Source organism: Oryctolagus cuniculus, chromosome 15, assembly GCF_051225735.1.
Source record: "Oryctolagus cuniculus isolate XC-2025 breed Fujian yellow rabbit chromosome 15, ASM5122573v1, whole genome shotgun sequence".
NCBI lineage: Eukaryota > Metazoa > Chordata > Mammalia > Lagomorpha > Leporidae > Oryctolagus > Oryctolagus cuniculus.
Genome location: NC_142881.1, coordinates 65,016,214 through 65,030,056, shown reverse-complemented (window position 1 = coordinate 65,030,056; position 13,843 = coordinate 65,016,214). Strand labels below are relative to the sequence as shown.

Genomic DNA, 13,843 nt, shown 5'->3' with positions numbered 1-13,843 from the left:
TCCAACTGTTTGGGCCCCTGCACCCACATGGGACACCAGGAAAACACTCCTGACTCCTGATTGGCCCAGGTCTGGCCATTGCAGCCAATTGGGGAGGGAACCAGCAGACGAAAGACCTTTCTGTCTCTATCTCTAACTACCGCTCAAATAAATAAAATCTTTAAAAAAAAGGGGGGGGGGCACATATGGACTTCAGTCCTTTCCTACCCTCATTATTGTGCTTTAGTCCCTGCCTTCATGGATACCATCAGCTGGCTAATTTTTTAAGTTCCAGATTGGAAGTCAATCATATTTCCTCTGTCTTCAGGGAGTTTACATTACAGTTAGCAAGACACCTTTGAAGAACTAATTATACAATTTATTATTTAATATAAAATGGTTTGGGGGGGGAAGAAAGTGGTGGTAAAGGATATATTCACATTCCTACACAGGGAGATTGGTAATACAACTTGATTTTATTGTAAGAACACAAATTAATGGAAATCACATATTAAGCATTATTTCCACATGTCTTTGTGAATTTTGGGATCCTGCTAAAATATTTCTCTTTGCCCCTTCTATTATGTAGAAATTATCTTTTTCCTTTTTCTTCAAGGCAAAAAAAAAAATCTCTTAAACATCTTACCACACAATTCAACAATAGAAAAACTGAAAAAATTTCAAGTATATTATACAGGATACAGATAAACTCCAAAACTTTTCTGCCATCTTTTTCAACAAAATTTTTCTATGTACTCTGATCCTACCTAATACAGACCTACAGATCTAGAAATCACAATTCTTACTAATATTCCCAAAATATGCATTAAAGTACAGCAAAGGTTGATTAAGACTGTTTAATTGTGCATAAGCTATTAAACACAGTATATTCAAAATGAAACATTTTTATAAAGGTAACATTTGTAGGACAAAAAAAATCACTGGGGATTGAGGGCAGGCATTGGGCATAGCAGTTAAAATGCTGTTTACTATGCCCACATCTATCAAAGTGTCTGAGTTCAAGCACCAGCTTCAGTTTCCAGTCTATCTCGCTGCTAATGTACACTCTTGGGAAGATGGCTTAACTACTTGGATCTCTAAAAGTCACCCACATGAGAAACCCTGAGTAAGTTCTGGACTCCTGGATTCAGCCTGGCCCAGCTCCAGCTACTGTGGACATTTGGGGAGTGAAACAGATAGAAAATCTTGCCTTCTCTATGCCTTTCTAATAAAAAGTAAGTAAGTTTGTAAACTTCTACAAGAAAATGTCATCTATTCTAGATAACACTGCAATCATTTTGTCAAGTTACTGAAAAAGTGAAGTTGCAATATTCAACAAGTTCTACAGAGGGAGCCAGCACCACAAGGAATAAAGCTGTAATATATCAAACTTCAAGAAAATAACCACTATTGAAAATAATGCATTTCCATGCACCAACCTGAGCTTATTCTATTTTACCTTAATGATGAGCCAACTCAAAATGAGACAGTATTACCTGAAAAGTGAAATTTTTAGTGAGCCATATTAAAACTTATCAAATGTAATATCCATAACAAATACTTTTAAACATTTTTAAGTAGATGTTCATTGTAAATAATATTATTCCTCTAAGAAAAAAAGAAAAACTCATATAAGTTTCCTAAGCAAAGTAGAAAGCAAACATATCTGAAATCAAACAACAGTTCTAACTTTTCCTGCTTTTACACAAGTTATAGTCTCTCCAAGGGATAGTTATGAGGATTAAATTAGATCATAAAAATTATTTTTAAATGCCCCCTTCCTTGCTCTTTAGTATATTAATTGTTTCCAAAAAGAAATTAATAACTATAGCTAATGGAGAAAATTTTTCAATGATTAGATTAACTGTTGAGAGATATTAACGTATCCCCAAAATCCTTAAAGGAAAATAGGCATAATCCTTATATTATTTTTCAGGCATAGCTTCATTCTCACAACATTCCTATTTGTTGTAGATAACGGAGAAAAACAACTCCTCATTCCATCAGTTTTTGCTCCCTGCATTCTATGTTGATCACAATGAAAATTCATCCCATTGCTATCACATAGTGACCATTGCCAAGTAAGAACTACACCTGGACTACACAAGTCCTAGACAGAGTTTCTAGGAAACACTTCACCCTTTCCCTTAAAAAGTCACAGTAATAAAATGGCAAAGCAACAATCTTAATCCAAAATGATATTTGAGACAGAACTTCTCCACGAGTAGATGCCAGTTCAACTGCGTGTTCATAAGCATCATCACAGTCACAAAAACCTGCACACAGCAACCTTTATATGGTTTATCATAGTTCAAATTGTTTTCACATATATAATTTCATCTAATCCTTATTACACCTTATAAAATGAAATTGTCACCATTTTACAAATAAAGACATAAAGTGCAGAAAGGCTAGATGATTAACCCAGTTAAGGCTTTGAACTCTGTCAACCAGAACTGCCATTTCCCAGAATCCCCACCCCATATGGTTTCAGATTTAGTCACAATAGAAATTTGTGTAAGAATCAGGGGTCACAGTGAAGCAGGCAGAAAGGACACAACATAGGGGCCGCATTCCAATCTGCCCCTACTTAGACCCACTCCATGTCACCTTCTTGATCAACCAGGCCAAAGCCTATCACCAAATACTTCTCGGAAAACTAAGGTGGCAGGTGCGAAGCATCATCAGTTTCAATACAGCAGTCAGACACATCCATCTGTTTCCAGAAGAGTCCAACTCATTAACCTACATCAAGCCTCCTTGGTGACTTTTCTCTGATCTGTTGTTGGACCATTACTTCCTTAGTTTTCCCCACAACTGAGTAACATTTAATTCCTACAGCAAATTCCTTAATATTGATGGTGGCATTGAATCCTAATTGAAACTTCAAGGCTATAGCTTGAACCAAAATTCAGATAAATTAAGTTCTTCTAATGCTAAACTCACATCATCACACATCTTCAAAAGCAAAACAATGGTAATTTAGATTAATCCTTTCAGGGTTTTTAAAGTGTGCCCCTAATGATAGACATTTTCCATTTACCTATCATACATGCATGAATATCAGCCCAAGTTTAAACACAAAATTATCCCTTGTAACAAACTGCCTTCCTTTATTAGTCAATTTTTTAAAACAAAATATTTAATAATACAGATATTATTAATACAGAGCTTAAAAATCTAGGTGTAACAATTTCATAGAAGCAGTTATGAAATACTAGAATTTTAAAGTGAGATTATAATCATCAAATGGGGTGAACTCTGGTTTCAATCTGGTTTCATCTGGTTGAAAACCATTTGTTGGAGGCCAGCATCCCATATGGGCACCACTTCCAAACCAGCTCCTGTGGGGAGCAACTCGGACTATACTGTTACTGGAATTAAGACTTATTCTATGCATCTGCTCTCCCACAATATGGCGCTGGGAGAGAAGAAAACAGCTTCTACACAGCTGCCTCCAGTTCAGCCAATGAACTGTAGGACTTGCTCCTGATTGGAGGAGAGCAGCGTGCTCGGCGTGTGGGCAGCCGAGTTGGGATTGGTGGAAAAGGACTATATAGGAGGAGAGAGACGGCATGCACCAGGAACATCTAAGGGGAACATCTAAGGGGAACACCTGTGCAGCCCCCGAGAGAGCCGGCCGGCGGTGTGCCACTTCCCTGCGGAAGTGGGGAAAGTGGCCAGGGGGAACCACCCTTCCACGGAGGTGGAAGGGACGGCAGCCAACCCGGGAAGAACCAGCAGCAAACCCGGGGAGGGCCGAGCAGACGAAAGAACAGCGCAGGGTCCTGTGTCGTTCCTCCACGAAGACGGGGAGCGACATAATGGTGCCGTGACTCGGATATGAAGCCTAGGCAGGGTTTTGTGTCGTTCCTCCATGAAGAGGGGGAGCGACAAGCTCCCAGCTAATGGCCTGGGAAAACCAGCGGAAGATGGCCCAAGTGTGTGGGCCCCTGCCACCTACATGAGAGATCTGAAAGAAACTCCTGGCTCCTGGTTTCAGTTTGGCCCAGCCCCAGCTGTTACAGCCATCTGGGGAGTGAACTAGTAGATGGAAGACCTCTCTCTTTCTTTCTCTCTCTCTCTCTCTCTCCATCTCTCCCCTCTCTCTGTAGTTCTTTCAAATAAGTATTAAAAAAAAAAAAAAAAAAGAAGAAGAAGGAGGAAGAAGAAGAACCACTTGTTGGGTATATATATATAAGCATAAATTAACTTTAATGAATGCTAGCCTGGACTTCTTATAGAAAGCACCTGGTGATACCAGTAAAATAAGGAACAAAGAAACTTGAATCAGATTTAGTACTTAATACTGGAGGCACAGCCTCATAAGCACACATAGTGAATGCTATTATAAAGAGTTTAAACATTAACTTAAAAGTAATACAATAAATGGTTACCTTACAAGATTATGACTATAGACAAAAATCAACTTAAAAATTATTTTATGTAAAAGGTATTAGTAGCTTAGGGCAAAACTTCCAATGAAATTATCACAATTGAGGAGAGGGTATTTAGTGTAACAGTTAAAATGCCACTTGGGATTGCCACTCCAATCCCGAATTGGAGTATCTAAGTTCAAGCCCCAGCTCTGCTTCTAATTCCAGCTTTTTGCTAATGTGCACTCTTGCACCTAAGGCAGCAATAGGTGATGGCCCAAACAGTCGGGTCCCTCCATCCATGTAGGAGCCGTGGATTGAGTTCCCAGCTTCTGCCTTCAGCCTGGCTCAGCCCCAGATGTTGTTGGTTTTTGGGAGTTAATAGTGGATGGCAGATCTGACTTTCTGCCTTTCAAGCAAATAAACAAATTCTTAATCATCATAATTGAATAAATCAATTATGATGGATGAGGACAGATGTGCTCTAGAGAAAAGAGCTCCAGTACAGAAAAAATGTTGATGAAGATGCTCAATAAGGGGCCAGCATGGTAGCCTAGTGGGTTAAGCTGCTGCCTGCAATGTGGGGATCCCATGTAGATGCCATTTTGAATCCTGGATGCTCCACTTCTTTTTTTTTTTTTTTTTATAAAGATTTATTTATTTATTTGAAAGTCAGAATTACATAGAGAGAAGGAAAGGCACAGAGAGAGAGAGATGTCTTCCATCCGCTGGTCCATTCCGCAATTGGCCACAACAGCCAGAGCTGCGGTGATCTGAAGCCAGGAGCCAAGAGCTTCTTCTGGGTCTCCTACATGGGTGCAGGGTCCCAAGGACTCACGCCATCTTCCACTGCTTTCCCAGGCCATAGCAGAGAGCTGGATCAGAAGTAGAGCAGCCAGGTCTTGAACCAGCATCCATATGGGATGCTAGCGCTGCAGGCAGTGGCTTTACCTGCTATGCCACAGCGCTGGCCCCTGATCCACTTCTGATCCAGCTCTCTGCCAATGTGCCTGGAAAAGTAGCAGAGAATGGCCCTAGTGCTAGGACCCTTGCACCAATATGCAAGACTGATGGATTTCCAGGCTCCTGGCTTCAGCATGGCCAAGTCCCAGATGTTGCAGCCATTTGGAGAATGAACCAGTGGATGGAGGATCTCTCTCTTCCTCTCCCTCTATTTCTCTCACTCTCTCTCTGTTTCTCTCTCTCCCTCTTTGTGACTCTGGCTTTTAACTAAAATAATGAATCTGTAAAAAACAAAAAAAGACTAAGTACATGAGAAAAATGGGAAAAGGTTTAGTTACGTCATGTAATATGTGTTTGTAAAATGTATAATGCAAATGAAAATATAAATTTGGCTTATTTCATAAACATAAGGCTTTCTGTATCAAGTTTAACAAAAAAAGCTTTTTATCTTCTTGTGTCAGGAAATCAGGCATATGTAATACCTGATTGACTCTCCTCAACTCACTTAATATTCACCAATGGTCATTTCTAAAGTCACAGTATCATGAAATTAATTCAATCACCACTGATTGCATTATGATCAGTTACTGAGTCTTGAATCAGATACTAATCCCTTTTAAGATGCTACATTGGGGCTGGCGCTGTGGTGCAGCGGGTTAATGCCCTGGCCTGAATTGCTGGCATCCCATATGGGTGCCGCTTCTAGTTCCGGCTGCTCCACTTCCAATCCAGCTCTCTGCTGTGGCCTGGGAAAGCATACAAGATGGCTGAAGTCCTTGGATCCCTGCACCCACGTGGGAGACCCGGAAGAAGCTCCTGGCTCCTGGCTTCAGATGGGTGCAGCTCTGGCCACCGTGGCCAATCGGGGAGTGAACCATCGGATGGAAGACCTCTCTCTCTCTCTCTCTCTCTCTGCCACTCCTCTTTCTGTGTAACACTGACTTTCAAATAAATAAATAAATCTTTAAAAAAAAAAAAAAAGATGCCACATTGTGGTGCAGTAAGTTAAGCCGTTGCCTGCTACGCCAGCATTCCAACATAACAGGCACTGGTTTGAGTCCTGTCTACCACTTCCCATCCAGTTCCTGGCTCATGTGCCTGGGAAAGCAGAGGAGGATGGCCCAAGAATCTGGGCCCCTGCCACCCATGTGGGAGATCCAGATGAAGCTCCTGCCTTCTGCTTGGCCTGGCCTAGTCCCTGTCATTGCAGCCACTTGGGGAGTGAAGCAGTGGATGGAAGATACCTCTTCTCTCTCTCTCTCTCTCTCTGTAACTCTATTTTTGAAATATATAAATATTTTTTTAAAAAAATTACTGTATATTATTACAGAGCTGCTCTGTGTGACAAGAAAAAGCTCTTAAATACAAATCAAGGGACTTGGATCCGGGTCCAGTGTTAACATTAAAAACAAATGTAACATGCAACAGCTCCATCAATGTGAATCTCACCATATTCAAGATAAAATATGGATATTATAGTTACAAGATTCATTTCTAATGTAAAGTACTACACTATAAAATATATGAATGTGGTACCTAAGAAAGGGACCATAAAAATGTTCTTACTTTAAAAACTGCACCTTATTTATAAAAAACAAAGAAATATTAAGTATTTAGCATTGTTGATCCTAACTGTTCTATATTTCAATTAACTTTTTCTTGCCAAAGGATTTCTCTTTCACATTAAGCAAATATATTTCGTCATGAACAAAATCCATTCACTTAGGCAACCAGCTCTTAGATCACTCTTACCAAAATAATCGATGTTTTCAAAGAATTGCAAAGTCACAATATCAATAATACTGCATTAAGGTCACAGTGGATATTACTGATTGTTTCCAACAGCCTTGAACATATTCTTAAATATGTCACTTAAATAGTCACAAATTTCCCCTAGCTGGTTTAGAAACAGAGCACCATTTCCTAAGAAATTACGTGTTCACATAATACCAAAGATCAGATCTAACACGTTCCTTTCCAATACCCTTTTTTCTTGCCTCTCACATAATTTATTTTTCCCTATTTCATTGTAATACTAAAGCAGTGCAAGGCTAAATAAAACACAACTAATTTTTACAGGACACATTTTAATCAGTAATTCTAAGAAAACGATTTTAATTTTTGACATGTCATTAAAGAGCATTCAATATTAGAGGGGATAATACTCCAAATTTAGAATAACATACATTGCTTGTAAAAGTTTACCCTTTACCTTACCTACTTTGTAGTCAAGTATATAATTTAAAAATAAATCTCTTTTCAAAAGGAACAGATAACAGAAAAAATCTGCAGCTATGAAGTTACCATCAACTACTTAACACTGTCTATGTTAAGTCGTATGGATACTTCTGAATATATTTATATTTGCCCTTGGCATCTGCTCCTAAGTTTTAATCTTTCTCATCTGGATACTTATGATCAGATCTCGATATTCTAATCAAGGTAATATAGAATTTATATATTCATAATGAATAGATGCTCATAAAAACAAAATGGATCTATTTTCTATAACTACAGATGTATCCAACAGTTAGAAAAACCATTACTGGCAAAGAAGCCTCCATTTATAAATGAAGTCACTATCCTTTAAACCACTTAACTGAGATATGACTGGCATACACAAAGCTATACAATACCTTTGCTTTAAACAGTGCCTAGGACACTAACTGACAAGGTAAAAAATATTTACTGAATAAAATAATGATATCTCTCTCATTATTTACAAAATTACAAGTATGACAGATTGAAAAAATCTAAAGAAGACCAATGAAAACAGTTCAACATTCAATCGTGCATACAGCAAAGCATAAATCCCAGTTTTGGAATAATCACATCACAATTTCAAATGTTCAGCTTTACCTAGTTAAAATCATCCCAGAGAGTGTTCAGTATGTAGAATAATGAAAACCAGGAATCTGAGAGAAACCATTCTGCTAAAAGAAACAAGTACCATTACTCACCAAGTTTTCCCTGTTTTGTCGCATGCCTGTCTTTCCCAGACAGAATAATGAATACACTTGTGAGGCATGAGTGACTAAGTGTATATGGTATCTGAATCACCAGATTTCAGGAACTAAGAATATTTTAAATGAAAACATAGTTAATATTTTCAATATAAATCAATTCAAGATAAAGTTACAATTATATTCTCTTACTGTATACAGAATTAGAGTACACTTTTTTTTTTTAATATTTATTTATTTGAAAGGCAGAGTTACAGAGAGGCAGAGGCAGAGAGAGAGGTCTTCCATCCACTGGTTCACTCCCCAGATGGCTGCAATGGCCAGAGCTGCACCAATCTGAAGCCAGGAGCCAGTAGCTTCTTCCAGGTTTCCCAAATGGGTGCAGGGGCCCAAGGACTTGGGCCATCTTATACTGCTTTCCCAGGTCACAGCAGAGAGCTGGATTGGAAGCAGAGCAGCCAGGACTCAAACCAGCGCCCATATAGGATGCTGGCACTGCAGGTGGCAGCTTTACCCGCTACGCCACAGTGCCAGCCCCACAGGGTACACTTTTAAAAAGCATGCCAAAGGGGCCGGCACTGTGGTGCAAAGAGTTAAGTCCCTGCCTGCAATGCCAGCATCCCACATGGGCTCTGGTTGAGTCCTGCCTGCCTTACTTCTGATCCAGCTCCCTGCTAATGCACCTGCGAAAGCAGCAGAGGATGGTCCATGTGCTTGGGCCACTGTACTCACATGGGAGACCCAGAAGTTTCTGGCTCCTGGCTTCAGTTTGACCCAGCCCCAGCTGTTGTGGCCATTTGATGAGTAAACCAGCAGCAGTAAGATCTCTCTCTCTACGTCTTGCCCTCTTTCTGTAGCTCTGCCTTTCAAATACATTAAATATATATATATTTTTTAAAAAAGCATGCCAAAGTGCTGGTAGACTATATTTTTTAATATGATGAATCAAGTCTACCTTAAAAGATTGGAATTAAGAAAGATTAAGGTCTCAGTGAAAGAGACTTCTACATAAAAAACAGGCTGGCCAGTCCCACATTGTCTTTTTTAAAAAACTGATTTTTTTTTTTTTATTTGAAAGGCAGAGAGAGATCAATCTTCCATTTGTTTGTTCATTCCTCAAATGTCCACAACAGCCAGGGTTGGGACAGGCCAAGGCCATGAGAGTCTCCCTCATGACAGGCAGAGACCCAAGTTTTTGACCCATCACCTGCTGCCTCAAAGGGTGTGTATGAGCATAAGGAAAATGGGAATTGGAAGCAGACTCTAATAAAGGGATGTGGATACCCCAAGTGGAATATTGACCACTCCCTCAGATACCCAGCCTGTCTTCCACTTCTGTACCTTTGTACTGCAGGCTGCTGGCTTCAGGGTGGCCAGCACTAAGGGCTGGTGACTGAATCTGGAGCATGGAAGGGCCAGGAGACCACCATGTTTATGGTGCTGACAAAGTTCCAAGGTAATGTCCCTTGCCTCCCACCCTAGAAGCACAAGGGTCTCCCTGGGGTGAACAAGTGGGGCTGTCCACACAGCTCTTTCAGTTGGGCAATACTGATGGCAGGAGCCTTCCTCACATGCCTGCTCCCTGGGAACATACGGGTCCCAGGTCTTGAAGACTCTGACAGGACCCAAGACCTCACTGTGGAGAGGCTGTCCTGAGGTAGTCACTGAGGTACAGGCCAGGAAAGCAACCCACAAAACAAGGAGCGGTAGGCGCAGCCCCTTCCCACAGGTCCCCCTGTGTGAGAGGGCCTCTACCTCCCCCTTGGAAGTCTCAGGTAGAAGGGTGGCCATCACCGTTTTTCCTACACATACAAGTAGCCCTTTTGCAGCTGGGCTCCCAATTTTTGGAGGAAACAGGAGATGCCAAGCAAAAGAATGAACAAAAGGTGGCCTGGAGGCCTAGCTTTTCTGGGCTATGCCCATCCAGGAGCTGAAAGCAAGAAAAGCTGTCCGCTCACAACAATGCCCCCACAGCCTGCCCCAGCCTGCCCAGGTCCAGGGTCTGCAGTCAGAGCAGGGATGGGCCTCAAGTTGACACTCAAATAAGTACAGAACATGGGCCTCGAGCCTCACAGTTTTATTTTCTCCATGTTATCCATCCTTCCTTTCAGCACCAATAAAGGAAAAAAAAATCACCTTTTCAAAAAGAAAAACACAAAAAACAGGCTGTCATATGATTCCATATATAACACATTCTAGAAAAGGCAAAATTTTAAAAAGAAATCCAAAATACTAAACTTGATAATTAAGGATAAATGCGTTGACATGTTAAGGGAAAGCAATTTACTTCAAAACCCATCAAAAAAATAAAAAAACCCTGTCAAATTAATGGATGTATAGAAGAATGGACAGGTGATAAAGCAAATACAGTAAAATGAGAATAATAAAATCTAGGTGGTAAGGATATGGGTGTATAGATGTGAGTATTCTACGTTCAAAATTTATCAGAAAATCTAAGAAAAAATATCAATTACCTAAACTCTACCCATGGGAAAGAATTATAACTTGGACAGCTGAAAAAAGAAAAAAAAATTTTAAATGAATGAACACACTAACATGAATTTTTTTGGATAACATAAATAAATCCTTTAAATAAAGATATTGTACTTATTACAGTCTACAAAAGTCTAGGTTGACTGAGTACTTAATTCCCAAACCAAAACAGCTCTGTTACCAGATCTACAAATAACAAGTAACTAACCAAGGGTACAGTGATAGTCACCTTCCATTACCGACCAGATTTGGCAAAAAAGAAAGAAAATACACAAAATTTCTTGATAATACACGTGAGAACCCAAAATGGTTACTATAATCAAATGAGGCTAGAATATACAAATATTGTTAAAAGCTAGCACAAAATGGGTATATAATCTTTAAGAACTCTTTTAAAAAACTACCTCTCCACACACTGGTCCTAGCATTTTACAATTAACACTTAGTATGATCTCTTCAGTAAGAGAGAAGAAAGGAAACAATTTGGAAAAGGCTCAGGGAAGAACTTTTAAAAAAAAGCATTTAAAAGTACTTAGAAAAATCAGTAACTTGAAGAACTAATAAGTGTTGGAATACTCTATCAAAGAAGTTATTGTCCGCAAAGGCAAGTAAAAATTAAGATTATATTAAAGTAAACCAAGAGAAATTCGAGTTAGATGTTTAAAAACAATGTTTTTAACATCAGAGTGTTAAACATTAGGGAAACTCCCAAAGAAGTTTGTAAAGTCCATCAATATACTTAATAAACAGGCTACAGTATTAATTGACTTTCAGTGTTTATGTAATAATTAACATTATCATTTTCATACTATACAATGGGGAAGAAGGTAAACTAGCTAGAATGTAGAAGCATATAAAAGTTTTTTAAAGTTCCCTCTTTTTGCTTAATCTTAAGAAACTCAAAAGATTCAGATAAATTTAAAAATTCCCAAACTTTTCCTTTTTAACTAAAATCCCTAGGCTCTTGTGAGGTACCAATCTTTTAAGTACTACAACAGGGGAGAAGAACAGCAATGCAAATATCCAGGAATCCTAAATACAGTTACTTTTTGAAAGAGGCACAAAAGAAATACATTAAAATTTTTAAAGGCAACAAAATTTTATTCACACTTCAGACTTAACATTTAAAGTTTTATCTTATGCTAAACCATAGGTATGGATTTACTTTTTTATAAGGCAACAAAAAAAATTGTATTTCTCCATCTTCAGCATGGGAATGGAGGAGGCACCTTAAGACAGACCCAAAAACCAACAATGACAATTTATTATTTTTATCTCGACAAAAAAAATGAAGTGACATATTTCCCAAAACTTCTGTAATCTAGATGAAAAAACAATACTACATATTTTGATATTTATAAGGAACAATTCCTATGTTAACTTTATGTGACATAAATTATCCCAATCCTATTAGGCTGAAGGCCACAGTGTTTTAATTATACCTTTACATTTTATATAGTTTTTTTTTCTTTTTTTTTTTCTTTTTTGATAGGCAGAGTGGACAGTGAGAGAGAGAGAGACAGAGAGACATTTTATATAGTTTTAAAAACCAGATTGTTTACAGACATCTAGTTCTTAGAGTTAACTATATACAACCTATGGTTTAATGAACTTACAGTTCCTTGTGCTTGTCTTCAGCCAAAATTTGGTCATTTGGCTTCAGAGAATACCTATCATATAGAAACAAAAATACACTGGTCAGTTAAACAAAGAAATATATTTGCCTCACAGACATATGATTATCAACAACACTTAGTTGATCCCTACCAAACAAGCACTACTACACTGTTACAGATCTCTGATTTAACTGATAAAACACCAAGAATGTCAAAGCAGATGGTTCTTTGCTATTCAATTAGTCACTTCCACTGACAGTGCTTCAAAAATGCAAGATATCTTCACTACACTGTTCTATGGTGAATCATCTGTAATACTACTCTCATCCAGCCGTTCAACATCCCAAGAAACAACTACAATGTGAGGTATTTAAGAACTCACAAGGGGACAGCACTGTGGCTCATTCAGCTGCCACCTTAACACTAGCATCTTATGAGTGCAGGTGCCAGTCTATACTGCTCCACTTCGGATCCACGTCCTTCCTAATGTGCCTGGGAAAGCAGCAGAAGATGGCCCAAAGTACTCAGGTCACTGCCACCTACTCCTGGTTTCAGACTTGGCCCATTCATGGCCATTGCAGCCATTTCAAAAATGAACCAACCGATGGAAAATATATCTAACTCTGATTTTACAATAAATAAATAGAATATTTTTTAAAAATAAAAAGAACTGATAAAACAACATGCAGGCCGGCACCGCGGCTCAGTAGGCTAATCCTCTGCCTTGCGGCGCCGGCACACTGGGTTCTAGTCCCGGTTGGGGCGCCGGATTCTGTCCTGGTTGCCCCTCTTCCAGGCCAGCTCTCTGCTGTGGCCAGGGAGTGCAGTGGAGGATGGCCCAAGTCCTTGGGCCCTGCACCCCATGGGAGACCAGGAGAAGCACCTGGCTCCTGGCTTCGGATAGGCGCAGTGCGCCAGCCGCAGCGCGCTGGCCATGGCGGCCATTGGAGGGTGAACCAACGGCAAAGGAAGACATTTCTCTCTGTCTCTCTCTCTCACTGTCCACTCTGCCTGTCCAAAAAAAAAATGCAGTTACTACTTTGTATCAGGTTATGTATTAAATAGTGAGATACATGAGGAAGAACTAATTTTGAAGTTTCTGACTCAGTCATGTACCATCTTAATGAACAAGGACCAAGTGCTTCAGTTTCTTTTTTTTTTTTTTTTTTAAGATTTATTTTTTATTTATTTGAAAGGCAGAGTTACAGAGAGAGGTAGATATATATATAGAGAGAGATCTTCCATCCACTGGTTCACTCTCAAATGGCTGCAACAGCTGGGGCTTGAGCAGGCCAAAGCCAGGAGCCGGAGCTTTTTCCGGGTCTCCCATGTGGGTGCAGGAGCCCAAGCAGTTGGACCACCCATCCTCTACTGCTTTCCCAGGTGCATTATCAGGGAGCTGGACTGGAAGTAGAGCAGCTGGGACTCTAACTGGCACCTATATATAGCCAGG

At 39.5% G+C, this 13,843-nt stretch overlaps 1 protein-coding gene across 4 annotated transcripts in view; it reads right to left on the bottom strand.

Annotated features, from left to right (window-relative positions):
• ADK (adenosine kinase) overlaps positions 1–13,843 on the bottom strand; it is a 598,204-nt gene that overhangs the window by 503,177 nt on the left and 81,184 nt on the right. For all 4 annotated transcript variants that reach the window (XM_008269935.5, XM_089313496.1, XM_008269936.5 and 1 more), the window contains exon 3: positions 12,391–12,444. In XM_008269935.5, the coding sequence (XP_008268157.1) occupies positions 12,391–12,444 (54 nt within the window). The remainder of the gene's footprint in view (positions 1–12,390; positions 12,445–13,843) is intronic.